At 39.6% G+C, this 18336-nt stretch overlaps 1 protein-coding gene across 1 annotated transcript in view; it reads left to right on the top strand.

The window, feature by feature from the left end:
- bnip2 (BCL2 interacting protein 2) overlaps positions 1–18336 on the top strand; it is a 95735-nt gene that overhangs the window by 57674 nt on the left and 19725 nt on the right. Inside the window, exon 7 of the mRNA XM_055910114.1 lies at positions 14457–14588. Within this exon, the coding sequence (XP_055766089.1) occupies positions 14457–14588 (132 nt within the window). The remainder of the gene's footprint in view (positions 1–14456; positions 14589–18336) is intronic.

Below are 18336 nucleotides of genomic sequence, written 5' to 3'. Positions count from 1 at the left end.
GTAGTAGTAGTAGTAGTAGCCTGTATCTGTAGTAGTAGTAGTAGTAGCCTGTATCTGTATTAGTAGTAGTAGTAGCCTGTATCTGTATTAGTAGTAGCCTGTATCTGTATTAGTAGTAGCCTGTATCTGTATTAGTAGTAGCCTGTATCTGTAGTAGTAGTAGCCTGTATCTGTAGTAGTAGTAGCCTGTATCTGTAGTAGTAGGAGCCTGTATCTGTAGTAGTAGGAGCCTGTATCTGTAGTAGTAGTAGTAGCCTGTATCTGTAGTAGTAGTAGTAGCCTGTATCTGTAGTAGTAGTAGTAGCCTGTATCTGTATTAGTAGTAGCCTGTATCTGTAGTAGTAGTAGCCTGTATCTGTAGTAGTAGTAGCCTGTATCTGTAGTAGTAGTAGCCTGTATCTGTAGCCTGTATCTGTATAGTAGTAGTAGTAGTAGTAGCCTGTATCTGTATAGTAGTAGCCTGTATCTGTAGCCTGTATCTGTATAGTAGTAGTAGTAGCCTGTATCTGTATTAGTAGTAGCCTGTATCTGTATAGTAGTAGTAGTAGCCTGTATCTGTATTAGTAGTAGCCTTTATCTGTATTAGTAGTAGCCTGTATCTGTATTAGTAGTAGCCTGTATCTGTATTAGTAGTAGTAGTAGCCTGTATCTGTATTAGTAGTAGTAGTAGCCTGTATCTGTATAGTAGTAGTAGTAGTAGCCTGTATCTGTATTAGTAGTAGCCTGTATCTGTATTAGTAGTAGCCTGTATCTGTATAGTAGTAGTAGTAGCCTGTATCTGTATTAGTAGTAGCCTGTATCTGTATTAGTAGTAGCCTGTATCTGTATTAGTAGTAGCCTGTATCTGTATAGCAGTAGTAGCAGTAGCCTGTATCTGTAGTAGTAGTAGCCTGTATCTGTATAGCAGTAGCCTGTATCTGTATATTAGTAGTAGTAGCCTGTATCTGTATTAGTAGTAGCCTGTATCTGTATTAGTAGTAGCCTGTATCTGTAGTAGCCTGTATCTGTATTAGTAGTAGCCTGTATCTGTATAGTAGTAGTAGACTGTATCTGTATAGTAGTAGTAGCCTGTATCTGTATAGTAGTAGTAGCCTGTATCTGTATAGTAGTAGTAGCCTGTATCTGTATAGTAGTAGTAGCCTGTATCTGTGTAGCAGTAGTAGCCTGTATCTGTGTAGTAGTAGTAGCCTGTATCTGTGTAGTAGTAGTAGTAGTAGTAGCCTGTATCTGTAGTAGTAGTAGTAGCTTGTATCTGTATCTGTATTAGTAGTAGCCTGTATCTGTATTAGTAGTAGCCTGTATCTGTATTAGTAGTAGCCTGTATCTGTATTAGTAGTAGCCTGTATCTGTATTAGTAGTAGCTTGTATCTGTATTAGCAGTAGCCTGTATCTGTATAGCAGTAGTAGTAGTAGTAGTAGTCGTAGCCTGTATCTGTATAGTAGTAGTAGTAGTAGTAGCCTGTATCTGTATTAGTAGTAGCCTGTATCTGTATTAGTAGTAGCCTGTATCTGTATAGCAGTAGTAGTAGTAGCCTGTATCTGTAGTAGTAGTAGCCTGTATCTGTAGTAGTAGTAGCCTGTATCTGTATAGTAGTAGTAGTAGTAGCCTGTATCTGTATAAGCAGTAGTAGTAGTAGCGTGTATCTGTATTAGTAGTAGTAGCCTGTATCTGTAGTAGTAGTAGTAGCCTGTATCTGTATTAATAGTAGCCTGTATCTGTATTAATAGTAGCCTGTATCTGTAGTAGTAGTAGTAGCCTGTATCTGTAGTAGTAGTAGTAGCCTGTATCTGTAGTAGTAGTAGTAGCCTGTATCTGTAGTAGTAGTAGTAGCCTGTATCTGTAGTAGTAGTAGTAGCCTGTATCTGTAGTAGTAGTAGTAGCCTGTATCTGTAGTAGTAGTAGTAGCCTGTATCTGTAGTAGTAGTAGTAGCCTGTATCTGTATTCGTAGTAGTAGTAGCCTGTATCTGTATTCGTAGTAGTAGTAGCCTGTATCTGTATTAGTAGTAGCCTGTATCTGTATTAGTAGTAGCCTGTATCTGTATTAGTAGTAGCCTGTATCTGTATTAGTAGTAGCCTGTATCTGTATTAGTAGTAGCCTGTATCTGTATTAGTAGTAGCCTGTATCTGTATTAGTAGTAGCCTGTATCTGTATTAGTAGTAGCCTGTATCTGTATTAGTAGTAGCCTGTATCTGTAGTAGTAGTAGCCTGTATCTGTAGTAGTAGTAGCCTGTATCTGTAGTAGTAGGAGCCTGTATCTGTAGTAGTAGGAGCCTGTATCTGTAGTAGTAGTAGGAGCCTGTATCTGTAGTAGTAGGAGCCTGTATCTGTAGTAGTAGTAGGAGCCTGTATCTGTAGTAGTAGGAGCCTGTATCTGTAGTAGTAGTAGGAGCCTGTATCTGTAGCAGTAGTAGTAGCCTGTATCTGTAGTAGTAGTAGCCTGTATCTGTAGTAGTAGTAGCCTGTATCTGTAGTAGTAGTAGCCTGTATCTGTAGTAGTAGTAGCCTGTATCTGTAGTAGTAGTAGCCTGTATCTGTAGTAGTAGTAGTAGTAGCCTGTATCTGTATTAGTAGTAGCCTGTATCTGTATTAGTAGTAGCCTGTATCTGTATAGTAGTAGCCTGTATCTGTATTAGTAGTAGCCTGTATCTGTATAGTATTATCCTGTATCTGTAGTAGTAGTAGTAGCCTGTATCTGTAGTAGTAGTAGCCTGTATCTGTAGTAGTAGTAGCCTGTATCTGTATAGTAGTAGCAGTAGCCTGTATCTGTATTAGTAGTAGCCTGTATCTGTATTAGTAGTAGCCTGTATCTGTATAGTAGTAGTAGTAGTAGCCTGTATCTGTATAGTAGTAGCCTGTATCTGTATAGTAGTAGTAGTAGCCTGTATCTGTATAGTAGTATTAGTAGCCTTTATCTGTATAGTAGTAGTAGTAGCCTGTATCTGTATAGTAGTAGTAGCCTGTATCTGTATAGTAGTAGTAGTAGTAGTAGTAGCCTGTATCTGTATAGCAGTAGTAGTAGTAGTAGCCTGTATCTGTATAGTAGTATTAGTAGCCTTTATCTGTATAGTAGTAGTAGTAGCCTGTATCTGTATAGTAGTAGTAGCCTGTATCTGTATAGTAGTAGTAGTAGTAGTAGTAGCCTGTATCTGTATAGCAGTAGTAGTAGTAGTAGCCTGTATCTGTAGTAGTAGTAGCCTGTATCTGTATAGTAGTAGTAGCCTGTATCTGTATAGTAGTAGTAGCCTGTATCTGTATAGTAGTAGTAGTAGTAGTAGTAGCCTGTATCTGTGTAGTAGTAGTAGCCTGTATCTGTGTAGTAGTAGTAGCCTGTATCTGTATAGTAGTAGTAGTAGCTTGTATCTGTATAGTAGTAGTAGTAGTAGTAGTAGCCTGTATCTGTAGTAGTAGTAGCCTGTATCTGTAGTAGTAGTAGCCTGTATCTGTAGTAGTAGTAGCCTGTATCTGTAGTAGTAGTAGCCTGTATCTGTAGTAGTAGTAGCCTGTATCTGTAGTAGTAGTAGTAGCCTGTATCTGTAGTAGTAGTAGTAGCCTGTATCTGTAGTAGTAGTAGTAGCCTGTATCTGTAGTAGTAGTAGTAGCCTGTATCTGTATAGTAGAAGTAGCCTGTATCTGTATAGTAGAAGTAGCCTGTATCTGTATAGTAGTAGTAGACTGTATCTGTATAGTAGTAGTAGACTGTATCTGTATAGTAGTAGTAGCCTGTATCTGTATAGTAGTAGTAGCCTGTATCTGTGTAGTAGTAGTAGCCTGTATCTGTGTAGTAGTAGTAGCCTGTATCTGTATAGTAGTAGTAGTAGTAGTAGTAGACTGTATCTGTATAGTAGTAGTAGCCTGTATCTGTATAGTAGTAGTAGTAGTAGTAGCCTGTATCTGTAGTAGTAGTAGTAGCCTGTATCTGTAGTAGTAGTAGTAGCCTGTATCTGTAGTAGTAGTAGTAGCCTGTATCTGTATTAGTAGTAGCCTGTATCTGTATAGTAGTAGTAGCCTGTATCTGTATAGTAGTAGTAGCCTGTATCTGTATAGTAGTAGTAGCCTGTATCTGTATAGTAGTAGTAGACTGTATCTGTATAGTAGTAGTAGACTGTATCTGTATAGTAGTAGTAGCCTGTATCTGTATAGTAGTAGTAGCCTGTATCTGTGTAGTAGTAGTAGCCTGTATCTGTGTAGTAGTAGTAGTAGCCTGTATCTGTGTAGTAGTAGTAGTAGCCTGTATCTGTATAGTAGTAGTAGTAGTAGCCTGTATCTGTAGTAGTAGTAGTAGCTTGTATCTGTATCTGTATTAGTAGTAGCCTGTATCTGTATTAGTAGTAGCCTGTATCTGTATTAGTAGTAGCCTGTATCTGTATTAGTAGTAGCCTGTATCTGTATAGCAGTAGTAGTGGTAGTAGCAGTAGCCTGTATCTGTGTAGTAGTAGTAGTAGCCTGTATCTGTAAAGTAGTAGTAGTAGTAGTAGTAGTAGTAGTAGTAGTAGTAGCCTGTATCTGTATAGTAGTAGTAGCCTGTATCTGTATAGTAGTAGTAGTAGTAGTAGTAGTAGACTGTATCTGTATAGTAGTAGTAGCCTGTATCTGTATAGTAGTAGTAGTAGTAGTAGTAGCCTGTATCTGTAGTAGTAGTAGTAGCCTGTATCTGTAGTAGTAGTAGTAGCCTGTATCTGTAGTAGTAGTAGTAGCCTGTATCTATATTAGTAGTAGCCTGTATCTGTATAGTAGTAGTAGCCTGTATCTGTATAGTAGTAGTAGCCTGTATCTGTATAGTAGTAGTAGCCTGTATCTGTATAGTAGTAGTAGACTGTATCTGTATAGTAGTAGTAGACTGTATCTGTATAGTAGTAGTAGCCTGTATCTGTATAGTAGTAGTAGCCTGTATCTGTGTAGTAGTAGTAGCCTGTATCTGTGTAGTAGTAGTAGTAGCCTGTATCTGTGTAGTAGTAGTAGTAGCCTGTATCTGTATAGTAGTAGTAGTAGTAGCCTGTATCTGTAGTAGTAGTAGTAGCTTGTATCTGTATCTGTATTAGTAGTAGCCTGTATCTGTATTAGTAGTAGCCTGTATCTGTATTAGTAGTAGCCTGTATCTGTATTAGTAGTAGCCTGTATCTGTATAGCAGTAGTAGTGGTAGTAGCAGTAGCCTGTATCTGTATAGCAGAATTAGCAGTAGCCTGTATCTGTATAGCAGTAGTAGTAGTAGTAGTAGTCGTAGCCTGTATCTGTATAGTAGTAGTAGTAGTAGTAGTAGCCTGTATCTGTATTAGTAGTAGCCTGTATCTGTATTAGTAGTAGCCTGTATCTGTATAGTAGTAGTAGTAGTAGCCTGTATCTGTATAGTAGTAGCCTGTATCTGTATAGTAGTAGTAGTAGTAGTAGTAGCCTGTATCTGTATAGCAGTAGTAGTAGTAGTAGTAGTAGTAGCCTGTATCTGTAGTAGTAGTAGTAGTAGCCTGTATCTGTATAGTAGTAGTAGTAGCCTGTATCTGTATTAGTAGTAGCCTGTATCTGTATTAGTAGTAGCCTGTATCTGTATTAGTAGTAGCCTGTATCTGTATTAGTAGTAGCCTGTATCTGTATAGTATAATCCTGTATCTGTAGTAGTAGTAGTAGCCTGTATCTGTAGTAGTAGTAGCCTGTATCTGTAGTAGTAGTAGCCTGTATCTGTATAGTAGTAGCAGTAGCCTGTATCTGTATTAGTAGTAGCATGTATCTGTATTAGTAGTAGCCTGTATCTGTATAGTAGTAGTAGTAGTAGCCTGTATCTGTATAGTAGTAGCCTGTATCTGTATAGTAGTAGTAGTAGCCTGTATCTGTATTTTAGTATTAGTAGCCTTTATCTGTATAGTAGTAGTAGTAGCCTGTATCTGTATAGTAGTAGTAGCCTGTATCTGTATAGTAGTAGTAGTAGTAGTAGTAGCCTGTATCTGTGTAGTAGTAGTAGCCTGTATCTGTGTAGTAGTAGTAGCCTGTATTTGTATAGTAGTAGTAGTAGCTTGTATCTGTATAGTAGTAGTAGTAGTAGTAGTAGCCTGTATCTGTGTAATAGTAGTAGTAGTAGTAGTAGTAGTAGTAGTAGTAGTAGTAGCCAGTATCTGTATAGTAGTAGTAGTAGCCAGTATCTGTATAGTAGTAGTAGTAGTAGTAGTAGCCTGTATCTGTATAGTAGTAGTAGTAGTAGTAGTAGTAGTAGCCTGTATCTGTGTAGTAGTAGTAGTAGTAGCCTGTATCTGTGTAGTAGTAGTAGTAGTAGTAGCCTGTATCTGTGTAGTAGTAGTAGTAGTAGCCTGTATCTGTGTAGTAGTAGTAGTAGTAGCCTGTATCTGTGTAGTAGTAGTAGTAGTAGCCTGTATCTGTGTAGTAGTAGTAGTAGCCTGTATCTGTGTAGTAGTAGTAGTAGCCTGTATCTGTGTAGTAGTAGTAGTAGCCTGTATCTGTGTAGTAGTAGTAGTAGCCTGTATCTGTGTAGTAGTAGTAGTAGCCTGTATCTGTGTAGTAGTAGTAGTAGTAGCCTGTATCTGTGTAGTAGTAGTAGTAGTAGCCTGTATCTGTGTAGTAGTAGTAGTAGCCTGTATCTGTGTAGTAGTAGTAGTAGCCTGTATCTGTAAAGTAGTAGTAGTAGTCTGTATAGTAGTAGTAGTAGTAGTAGTTGTAGCCTGTATCTGTATAGTAGTAGTAGCCTGTATCTGTATAGTAGTAGTAGTAGTAGTAGCCTGTATCTGTATAGTAGTAGTAGTAGTAGCCTGTATCTGTATAGTAGTAGTAGTAGTAGCCTGTATCTGTGTAGTAGTAGTAGTAGCCTGTATCTGTAAAGTAGTAGTAGTAGTCTGTATAGTAGTAGTAGTAGTAGTAGTAGTAGCCTGTATCTGTATAGTAGTAGTAGTAGCCTGTATCTGTATTAGTAGTAGCCTGTATCTGTATTAGTAGTAGCCTGTATCTGTATTAGTAGTAGCCTGTATCTGTATAGTAGTAGCCTGTATCTGTATTAGTAGTAGCCTGTATCTGTATAGTATTATCCTGTATCTGTAGTAGTAGTAGTAGCCTGTATCTGTAGTAGTAGTAGCCTGTATCTGTAGTAGTAGTAGCCTGTATCTGTATAGTAGTAGCAGTAGCCTGTATCTGTATTAGTAGTAGCCTGTATCTGTATTAGTAGTAGCCTGTATCTGTATAGTAGTAGTAGTAGTAGCCTGTATCTGTATAGTAGTAGCCTGTATCTGTATAGTAGTAGTAGTAGCCTGTATCTGTATAGTAGTATTAGTAGCCTTTATCTGTATAGTAGTAGTAGTAGCCTGTATCTGTATAGTAGTAGTAGCCTGTATCTGTATAGTAGTAGTAGTAGTAGTAGTAGCCTGTATCTGTATAGCAGTAGTAGTAGTAGTAGCCTGTATCTGTATAGTAGTATTAGTAGCCTTTATCTGTATAGTAGTAGTAGTAGCCTGTATCTGTATAGTAGTAGTAGCCTGTATCTGTATAGTAGTAGTAGTAGTAGTAGTAGCCTGTATCTGTATAGCAGTAGTAGTAGTAGTAGCCTGTATCTGTAGTAGTAGTAGCCTGTATCTGTATAGTAGTAGTAGCCTGTATCTGTATAGTAGTAGTAGCCTGTATCTGTATAGTAGTAGTAGTAGTAGTAGTAGCCTGTATCTGTGTAGTAGTAGTAGCCTGTATCTGTGTAGTAGTAGTAGCCTGTATCTGTATAGTAGTAGTAGTAGCTTGTATCTGTATAGTAGTAGTAGTAGTAGTAGTAGCCTGTATCTGTAGTAGTAGTAGCCTGTATCTGTAGTAGTAGTAGCCTGTATCTGTAGTAGTAGTAGCCTGTATCTGTAGTAGTAGTAGCCTGTATCTGTAGTAGTAGTAGTAGCCTGTATCTGTAGTAGTAGTAGTAGCCTGTATCTGTAGTAGTAGTAGTAGCCTGTATCTGTAGTAGTAGTAGTAGCCTGTATCTGTATAGTAGAAGTAGCCTGTATCTGTATAGTAGAAGTAGCCTGTATCTGTATAGTAGTAGTAGACTGTATCTGTATAGTAGTAGTAGACTGTATCTGTATAGTAGTAGTAGCCTGTATCTGTATAGTAGTAGTAGCCTGTATCTGTGTAGTAGTAGTAGCCTGTATCTGTGTAGTAGTAGTAGCCTGTATCTGTATAGTAGTAGTAGTAGTAGTAGTAGACTGTATCTGTATAGTAGTAGTAGCCTGTATCTGTATAGTAGTAGTAGTAGTAGTAGTAGCCTGTATCTGTAGTAGTAGTAGTAGCCTGTATCTGTAGTAGTAGTAGTAGCCTGTATCTGTAGTAGTAGTAGTAGCCTGTATCTGTATTAGTAGTAGCCTGTATCTGTATAGTAGTAGTAGCCTGTATCTGTATAGTAGTAGTAGCCTGTATCTGTATAGTAGTAGTAGACTGTATCTGTATAGTAGTAGTAGACTGTATCTGTATAGTAGTAGTAGACTGTATCTGTATAGTAGTAGTAGCCTGTATCTGTATAGTAGTAGTAGCCTGTATCTGTGTAGTAGTAGTAGCCTGTATCTGTGTAGTAGTAGTAGTAGCCTGTATCTGTGTAGTAGTAGTAGTAGCCTGTATCTGTATAGTAGTAGTAGTAGTAGCCTGTATCTGTAGTAGTAGTAGTAGCTTGTATCTGTATCTGTATTAGTAGTAGCCTGTATCTGTATTAGTAGTAGCCTGTATCTGTATTAGTAGTAGCCTGTATCTGTATTAGTAGTAGCCTGTATCTGTATAGCAGTAGTAGTGGTAGTAGCAGTAGCCTGTATCTGTGTAGTAGTAGTAGTAGCCTGTATCTGTAAAGTAGTAGTAGTAGTAGTAGTAGTAGTAGTAGTAGTAGTAGTAGTAGTAGCCTGTATCTGTATAGTAGTAGTAGCCTGTATCTGTATAGTAGTAGTAGTAGTAGTAGTAGACTGTATCTGTATAGTAGTAGTAGCCTGTATCTGTATAGTAGTAGTAGTAGTAGTAGTAGCCTGTATCTGTAGTAGTAGTAGTAGCCTGTATCTGTAGTAGTAGTAGTAGCCTGTATCTGTAGTAGTAGTAGTAGCCTGTATCTGTATTAGTAGTAGCCTGTATCTGTATAGTAGTAGTAGCCTGTATCTGTATAGTAGTAGTAGCCTGTATCTGTATAGTAGTAGTAGCCTGTATCTGTATAGTAGTAGTAGCCTGTATCTGTATAGTAGTAGTAGACTGTATCTGTATAGTAGTAGTAGACTGTATCTGTATAGTAGTAGTAGCCTGTATCTGTGTAGTAGTAGTAGCCTGTATCTGTGTAGTAGTAGTAGTAGCCTGTATCTGTGTAGTAGTAGTAGTAGCCTGTATCTGTATAGTAGTAGTAGTAGTAGCCTGTATCTGTAGTAGTAGTAGTAGCTTGTATCTGTATCTGTATTAGTAGTAGCCTGTATCTGTATTAGTAGTAGCCTGTATCTGTATTAGTAGTAGCCTGTATCTGTATTAGTAGTAGCCTGTATCTGTATAGCAGTAGTAGTGGTAGTAGCAGTAGCCTGTATCTGTATAGCAGAATTAGCAGTAGCCTGTATCTGTATAGCAGTAGTAGTAGTAGTAGTAGTCGTAGCCTGTATCTGTATAGTAGTAGTAGTAGTAGTAGTAGCCTGTATCTGTATTAGTAGTAGCCTGTATCTGTATAGCAGTAGTAGTAGTAGCCTGTATCTGTAGTAGTAGTAGCCTGTATCTGTATAGTAGTAGTAGTAGTAGCCTGTATCTGTATTAGCAGTAGTAGTAGTAGCCTGTATCTGTATTAGTAGTAGTAGCCTGTATCTGTAGTAGTAGTAGTAGCCTGTATCTGTATTAATAGTAGCCTGTATCTGTATTAATAGTAGCCTGTATCTGTAGTAGTAGTAGTAGCCTGTATCTGTAGTAGTAGTAGTAGCCTGTATCTGTAGTAGTAGTAGTAGCCTGTATCTGTATTAGTAGTAGTAGCCTGTATCTGTATTAGTAGTAGTAGCCTGTATCTGTATTAGTAGTAGCCTGTATCTGTATTAGTAGTAGCCTGTATCTGTATTAGTAGTAGCCTGTATCTGTATTAGTAGTAGCCTGTATCTGTAGTCTTAGTAGCCTGTATCTGTATAGTAGTAGGAGCCTGTATCTGTAGTATTAGTAGCCTGTATCTGTAGTAGTAGTAGTAGCCTGTATCTGTATAGTAGTAGTAGTAGTAGCCTGTATCTGTGTAGTAGTAGTAGCCTGTATCTGTGTAGTAGTAGTAGTAGCCTGTATTTGTGTAGTAGTAGTAGTAGCCTGTATCTGTGTAGTAGTAGTAGTAGCCTGTATAGTAGTAGTAGTAGTAGTAGTAGTAGTAGTAGTAGTAGCCTGTATCTGTATAGTAGTAGTAGCCTGTATCTGTATAGTAGTAGTAGTAGTAGTAGCCTGTATCTGTATAGTAGTAGTAGCCTGTATCTGTATAGTAGTAGTAGTAGTAGTAGTAGTAGCCTGTATCTGTATTAGTAGTAGCCTGTATCTGTATTAGTAGTAGCCTGTATCTGTATTAGTAGTAGCCTGTATCTGTATAGTAGTAGCCTGTATCTGTATTAGTAGTAGCCTGTATCTGTATAGTAGTAGTAGTAGCCTGTATCTGTAGTAGTAGTAGCCTGTATCTGTATAGTAGTAGTAGTAGCCTGTATCTGTATTAGTAGTAGCCTGTATCTGTATTAGTAGTAGCCTGTATCTGTATAGTAGTAGGAGCCTGTATCTGTATAGTAGTAGGAGCCTGTATCTGTAGTATTAGTAGCCTGTATCTGTAGTAGTAGTAGTAGCCTGTATCTGTATTAGTAGTAGTAGCCTGTATCTGTAGTAGTAGCCTGTATCTGTATTAGTAGTAGCCTGTATCTGTAGTAGTAGTAGCCTGTATCTGTATTCGTAGTAGCCTGTATCTGTAGTAGTAGTAGTAGCCTGTATCTGTAGTAGTAGTAGTAGCCTGTATCTGTATTAGTAGTAGCCTGTAACTGTATAGTAGTAGCCTGTATCTGTATAGTAGAAGTAGTAGTAGTAGTAGTAGTAGTAGCCTGTATCTGTATAGCAGTAGTAGTAGCCTGTATCTGTAGTAGTAGTAGCCTGTATCTGTAGTAGTAGTAGTAGCCTGTATCTGTAGTAGTAGTTGTAGCCTGTATCTGTATAGTAGTAGAAATAGCCTGTATCTGTATTAGTGGTAGCCTGTATCTGTATTAGTAGTAGCCTGTATCTGTATAGTAGTAGTAGTAGTAGCCTGTATCTGTATAGTAGTAGCCTGTATCTGTATAGTAGTAGTAGTAGTAGTAGTAGCCTGTATCTGTATAGCAGTAGTAGTAGTAGTAGTAGTAGCCTGTATCTGTAGTAGTAGTAGTAGCCTGTATCTGTAGTAGTAGTATTAGTAGCCTGTATCTGTATAGTAGTAGTAGTAGCCTGTATCTGTATTAGTAGTAGCCTGTATCTGTATTAGTAGTAGCCTGTATCTGTATAGTAGTAGCCTGTATCTGTATTAGTAGTAGCCTGTATCTGTATAGTAGTAGTAGTAGCCTGTATCTGTAGTAGTAGTAGCCTGTATCTGTATAGTAGTAGTAGTAGCCTGTATCTGTATTAGTAGTAGCCTGTATCTGTATTAGTAGTAGCCTGTATCTGTATTAGTAGTAGCCTGTATCTGTATTAGTAGTAGCCTGTATCTGTATAAGTAGTAGACTGTATCTGTATAGTAGTAGCCTGTATCTGTATAGTAGTAGCCTGTATCTGTATAGTAGTAGTAGTAGTAGTAGTAGCCTGTATCTGTATAGCAGTAGTAGTAGTAGTAGTAGTAGCCTGTATCTGTAGTAGTAGTAGTAGTAGCCTGTATCTGTAGTAGTAGTAGTAGTAGTAGCCTGTATCTGTATAGTAGTAGTAGTAGCCTGTATCTGTATAGTAGTAGTAGTAGCCTGTATCTGTATTAGTAGTAGCCTGTATCTGTATTAGTAGTAGCCTGTATCTGTATTAGTAGTAGCCTGTATCTGTATTAGTAGTAGCCTGTATCTGTATAGTAGTAGTCTGTATCTGTAGTAGTAGTAGCCTGTATCTGTATAGTAGTAGTAGTAGCCTGTATCTGTATTAGTAGTAGCCTGTATCTGTAGTAGTAGTAGCCTGTATCTGTATAGTAGTAGTAGTAGCCTGTATCTGTATTAGTAGTAGCCTGTATCTGTATTAGTAGTAGCCTGTATCTGTATTAGTAGTAGTAGTAGTAGTAGCCTGTATCTGTATAGTAGTAGCCTGTATCTGTATAGTAGTAGTAGTAGCCTGTATCTGTATAGTAGTAGTAGTAGCCTGTATCTGTATTAGTAGTAGTAGTAGTAGCCTGTATCTGTATAGTAGTAGCCTGTATCTGTATAGTAGTAGTAGTAGCCTGTATCTGTATAGTAGTAGTAGTAGCCTGTATCTGTATAGTAGTAGTATTAGCCTGTATCTGTATAGTAGTAGTAGCCTGTATCTGTATAGTAGTAGTAGCCTGTATCTGTATAGTAGTAGTAGTAGTAGTAGTAGTAGTAGCCTGTATCTGTATAGTAGTAGTAGTAGTAGTAGCCTGTATCTGTATAGCAGTAGTAGTAGTAGTAGTAGCCTGTATCTGTATAGTAGTAGTAGCCTGTATCTGTATAGTAGTAGTAGTAGTAGTAGTAGCCTGTATCTGTGTAGTAGTAGTAGCCTGTATCTGTGTAGTAGTAGTAGTAGTAGTAGCCTGTATCTGTGTATTATTAGTAGCCTGTATCTGTGTAGTAGTAGTAGCCTGTATCTGTGTAGTAGTAGTAGCCTGTATCTGTATAGTAGTAGTAGTAGTAGTAGCCTGTGTCTGTATAGTAGTAGTAGTAGTAGCCTGTGTCTGTATAGTAGTAGTAGTAGTAGTAGCCTGTATCTGTATAGTAGTAGTAGTAGTAGTAGCCTGTATCTGTGTAGTAGTAGCCTGTATCTGTATAGTAGTAGCCTGTATCTGTGTAGTAGTAGTAGTAGCCTGTATCTGTATAGCAGTAGTAGTAGCCAGTATCTGTGTAGTAGTAGTAGTAGTCTGTATAGTAGTAGTAGTAGTAGTAGCCTGTATCTGTGTAGTAGTAGTAGTAGTAGCCTGTATCTGTATAGTAGTAGTAGTAGTAGTAGCCTGTATCTGTATAGTAGTAGTAGTAGTAGTAGTAGCCTGTATCTGTATAGTAGTAGTAGTAGTAGTAGCCTGTATCTGTATAGTAGTAGTAGTAGCCTGTATCTGTTTAGTAGTAGTAGTAGCCTGTATCTGTATAGTAGTAGTAGCCTGTATCTGTATAGTATTAGTAGTAGTAGCCTGTATCTGTATAGTAGTAGTAGTAGTAGCCTGTATCTGTATAGTAGTAGTAGTAGCCTGTATCTGTATAGTAGTAGTAGTAGCCTGTATCTGTATAGTAGTAGTAGCCTGTATCTGTATAGTAGTAGTAGTAGCCTGTATCTGTATAGTAGTAGTAGTAGCCTGTATCTGTATAGTAGTAGTAGCCTGTATCTGTATAGCAGTAGTAGTAGTAGTAGTCTGTATTAGTAGTAGCCTGTATCTGTATTAGTAGTAGCCTGTATCTGTATTAGTAGTAGCCTGTATCTGTAGTAGTAGTAGCCTGTATCTGTAGTAGTAGTAGCCTGTATCTGTAGTAGTAGTAGTAGCCTGTATCTGTATTAGTAGTAGCCTGTATCTGTATTAGTAGTAGCCTGTATCTGTATTAGTAGTAGCCTGTATCTGTATTAGTTGTAGCCTGTATCTGTAGTAGTAGTAGCCTGTATCTGTAGTAGTAGTAGCCTGTATCTGTAGTAGTAGTAGCCTGTATCTGTATAGCAGTAGCCTATATCTGTATTAGTAGTAGCCTGTATCTGTATTAGTAGTAGCCTGTATCTGTATAGTAGTAGTAGCCTGTATCTGTAGTAGTAGTAGTAGTAGTAGCCTGTATCTGTATTAGTAGTAGCCTGTATCTGTATTAGTAGTAGCCTGTATCTGTAGTAGTAGTAGTCTGTATCTGTATAGCAGTAGCCTATATCTGTATTAGTAGTAGCCTGTATCTGTATTAGTAGTAGCCTGTATCTGTATAGTAGTAGTAGCCTGTATCTGTGTTAGTAGTAGCCTGTATCTGTAGTAGTAGTAGTAGCCTGTATCTGTAGTAGTAGTAGTAGTAGCCTGTATCTGTATTAGTAGTAGCCTGTATCTGTATTAGTAGTAGTAGTAGTAGCCTGTATCTGTATTAGTAGTAGCCTGTATCTGTAGTAGTAGTAGCCTGTATCTGTATAGCAGTAGTAGAAGAGTGTAATATTATTATGCAGTGGATCCCAGGTACGAGGCTTCTCCTATTATATAGAATAGTTATTATGCAGTGGATCCCTAGGGCTGTAGGCCTATATTCAGTCAATGACCTGACACATTTAACACTCACATCTCCTACAGCTGAACCGATGTGGACAATTATCTCTCTGTAACCTAACCCTCACCCCTCTCTGTTATCAGGTATGTGATCGGCACTTTGGAGCTCTTGGTAGCAGAGAACTATATGATAGTGTATCTGAACGGTGCCACGTCCAGGAAGAAGATGCCCAGTGTGGGCTGGCTCAGGAAATGCTACCAGCAGATCGACCGCAGGTGAGACACAGTAGCCCAGTTACTCTGGTACCCAGTAGACCTGTTACCCAGTAGCCCAGTTATTTTGTTACCATGGTACCCAGTAGACCTGTTACCCAGTAGCCCAGTTACTCTGGTACCCAGTAGACCTGTTACCCAGTAGCCCAGTTATTTTGTTACCATGGTACCCAGTAGACCTGTTACCCAGTAGACCAGGTACCCTGTTACCCAGTAGACCTGTTACCCAGTAGACCAGTTACTTTGTTACCGAGTAGTCCAGGTAACCTGTTACCCAGTAGACCAGTTACCCAGTAGACCAGTTACCCAGTAGACCAGTTACCCAGTAGACCTGTTACCCAGTAGACCTGTTACCCAGTAGACCTGTTACCCAGTAGACCAGTTACCCAGTAGACCTGTTACCCAGTAGACCTGTTACCCAGTAGACCAGTTACCCAGTAGACCTGTTACCCAGTAGACCTGTTACCCAGTAGACCTGTTACCCAGTAGACCTGTTACCCAGTAGACCTGTTGCCCAGTAGACCTGTTGCCCAGTAGACCTGTTACCCAGTAGACCTGTTACCCTGTTACCCAGTAGACCAGTTACCCTGTTACCCAGTAGACCAGTTACCCTGTTACCCAGTAGACCAGTTACCCTGTTACCCAGTAGACCAGTTACCCAGTAGACCAGTTACCCAGTAGACCAGTTACCCAGTAGACCAGTTACCCAGTAGACCAGTTACCCAGTAGACCAGTTACCCAGTAGACCTGTTACCCAGTAGACCTGTTACCCAGTAGACCAGTTACCCAGTAGACCAGTTACCCAGTAGACCAGTTACTCAGTAGACCAGTTACCCAGTAGACCTGTTACCCAGTAGACCTGTTACCCAGTAGACCTGTTACCCAGTAGACCTGTTACCCTGTTACCCAGTAGACCTGTTACCCAGTAGACCTGTTACCCAGTAGACCAGTTACCCAGTAGACCTGTTACCCAGTAGACCAGTTACCCAGTAGACCAGTAACCCAGTAGACCTGTTACCCAGTAGACCTGTTACCCAGTAGACCTGTTACCCAGTAGACCTGTTACCCAGTAGACCTGTTACCCAGTAGACCTGTTACCCAGTAGACCTGTTACCCAGTAGACCTGTTACCCAGTAGACCTGTTACCCAGTAGACCAGTTACCCAGTAGACCAGTTACCCAGTAGACCTGTTACCCAGTAGACCTGTTACCCAGTAGACCTGTTACCCAGTAGACCTGTTACCCAGTGGACCAGTTACCCAGTGGACCTGTTACCCAGTAGACCTGTTACCCAGTAGACCTGTTACCCAGTAGACCTGTTACCCAGTAGACCAGTTACCCAGTAGACCAGTTACCCAGTAGACCAGTTACCCAGTAGACCAGTTACCCAGTAGACCAGTTACTATGTTACCCAGTAGACCTGTTACCCAGTTACCCAGTAGACCAGTTACCCAGTAGACCTGTTACCCAGTAGACCAGTTACCCAGTAGACCAGTAACCCAGTAGACCAGTAACCCAGTAGACCTGTTACCCAGTAGACCTGTTACCCAGTAGACCTGTTACCCAGTAGACCTGTTACCCAGTAGACCAGTTACCCAGTAGACCAGTTACCCAGTAGACCTGTTACCCAGTAGACCTGTTACCCAGTAGACCTGTTACCCAGTAGACCTGTTACCCAGTAGACCTGTTACCCAGTAGACCTGTTACCCAGTAGATCAATGACCCAGTGGACCTGTTACCCAGTGGACCTGTTACCCAGTAGACCTGTTACCCAGTAGACCAGTTACCCAGTAGACCAGTTACCCAGTAGACCAGTTACCCAGTAGACCAGTTACCCAGTAGACCAGTTACCCAGTAGACCAGTTACCCAGTAGACCAGTTACTATGTTACCCAGTAGACCTGTTACCCAGTTACCCAGTAGACCTGTTACCCAGTTACCCAGTAGACCAGTTACCCAGTAGACCAGTTACCCAGTAGACCAGTTACCCAGTAGACCTGTTACCCAGTAGACCTGTTACCCAGTAGACCTGTTACCCAGTAGACCAGTTACCCAGTAGACCTGTTACCCAGTAGACCAGTTACCCAGTAGACCAGTTACCCAGTAGACCAGTTACCCAGTAGACCAGTTACCCAGTAGACCAGTTACCCTGTTACCCAGTAGACCTGTTACCCAGTAGACCTGTTACCCAGTAGACCAGTTACTGTTTTACCCTCTTTTCCACTATGCAATCTGGTTTCCGCTACGCTCAAGGTCCTAAACGATATCATAACCGCCATCGATAAAAGACAGTACTGTGCAGCCGTCTTCATCGATCTGGCCAAGGCTTTTGACTCTGTCAATCACCGCATTCTTATATGCAGACTCAATATCCTTGGTTTCTCAAATGATTGCCTCGCCTGGTTCACCAATTACTTCTCAGATAGAGTTCAGTGTGTCAAATCGGAGGGCCTGTTGTCCGGACTTCTGGCAGTCTCTATGGGGGTGCCACAGGGTTCAATTCTCGGGCCGACTCTTTTCTCTGTATATATCAATGATGTCGCTCTTGCTGCTGGGGATTCTCTGATCCACCTCTACGCAGACGACACCATCCGGTATAATCTGGCCCTTCTTTGGACACTCCAAACGATCTTCAATGCCATACACTACTCCTTCCGTGGCCTCCAACTGATAGTAAAACTAAATGCATGTTCTTCAACCGATTGCTGCCCTTACCCACCCGCCCCACTAGCATCACTACTCTGGACGGTTCTGACTTAGAATATGTGCACAACTACAAATACCTAGGTGTCTGGTTAGACTGTAAACTCTCCTTCCAGACTCACATTAATTCTACTTGGTACTCATCCCGGATCCGGGAGCACCCTCATCAGTAAAAAAGCTGACTAGCATAGCCTAGCATAGCGCCACAAGTAAATACTAGCATCTAAATATCATGAAATCACAAGTCCAAGACACCAGATGAAAGATACACATCTTGTGAATCCAGCCGTCATTTCTGATTTTTAAAATGTTTTACAACGAAAACACTATGTATTTCTATTAGCTAACCACGATAGCAAAAGACAACTTTTTTTCCCCACCATTTTTTTACTGCATAGGTAGCTATCACAAATTCGACCAAATAAAGATATAAATAGTCACTAACCAAGAAACAACTTCATCAGATGACAGTCCTATAACATATTTATTGTATAGCATATGTTTTGTTAGAAAAATGTGCATATTTCAGGTATAAATCATAGTTTTACATTGCAGCCACCATCACAACTCTCACCAAAGCAGCTAGAATAACTACAGAAACCAACATGAAATACCTAAATACTCATCATAAAACATTTATGAAAAATACACGGTGTACAGCAAATTACAGACAAACATCTTGTGAATCCAGCCAATATTTCAGATTTTTTAAGTGTTTTACAGCGAAAACACAATATAGCATTATATTAGCTTACTACAATAGCCTACCACACAGCCCCATTCATTCAACATAACGTTAGCGATAGCGAATAAACCAGCAAAAGATATAAATTTTTTCACTAACCTTCTCAAACTTCTTCAGATGACAGTCCTATAACATCATATTACACAATACATATATGGTTTGTTCGAAAATGTGCATATTTAGCGGCACAAATCGTGGTTATACATTGTGAATAGTAGCCAAACTGCAAACAAAATGTCGGGAGAAATCTTGGGAGAGGCACCTAATCTAATCAGTAACTAATCCTAAACTTGACTAAAAAATAC

Source organism: Salvelinus fontinalis, unplaced genomic scaffold (assembly GCF_029448725.1).
Source record: "Salvelinus fontinalis isolate EN_2023a unplaced genomic scaffold, ASM2944872v1 scaffold_0001, whole genome shotgun sequence".
NCBI lineage: Eukaryota > Metazoa > Chordata > Actinopteri > Salmoniformes > Salmonidae > Salvelinus > Salvelinus fontinalis.
Note: the sequence above shows the minus strand (reverse complement) of the source record. Positions and strands in the feature narration are given on the sequence as shown.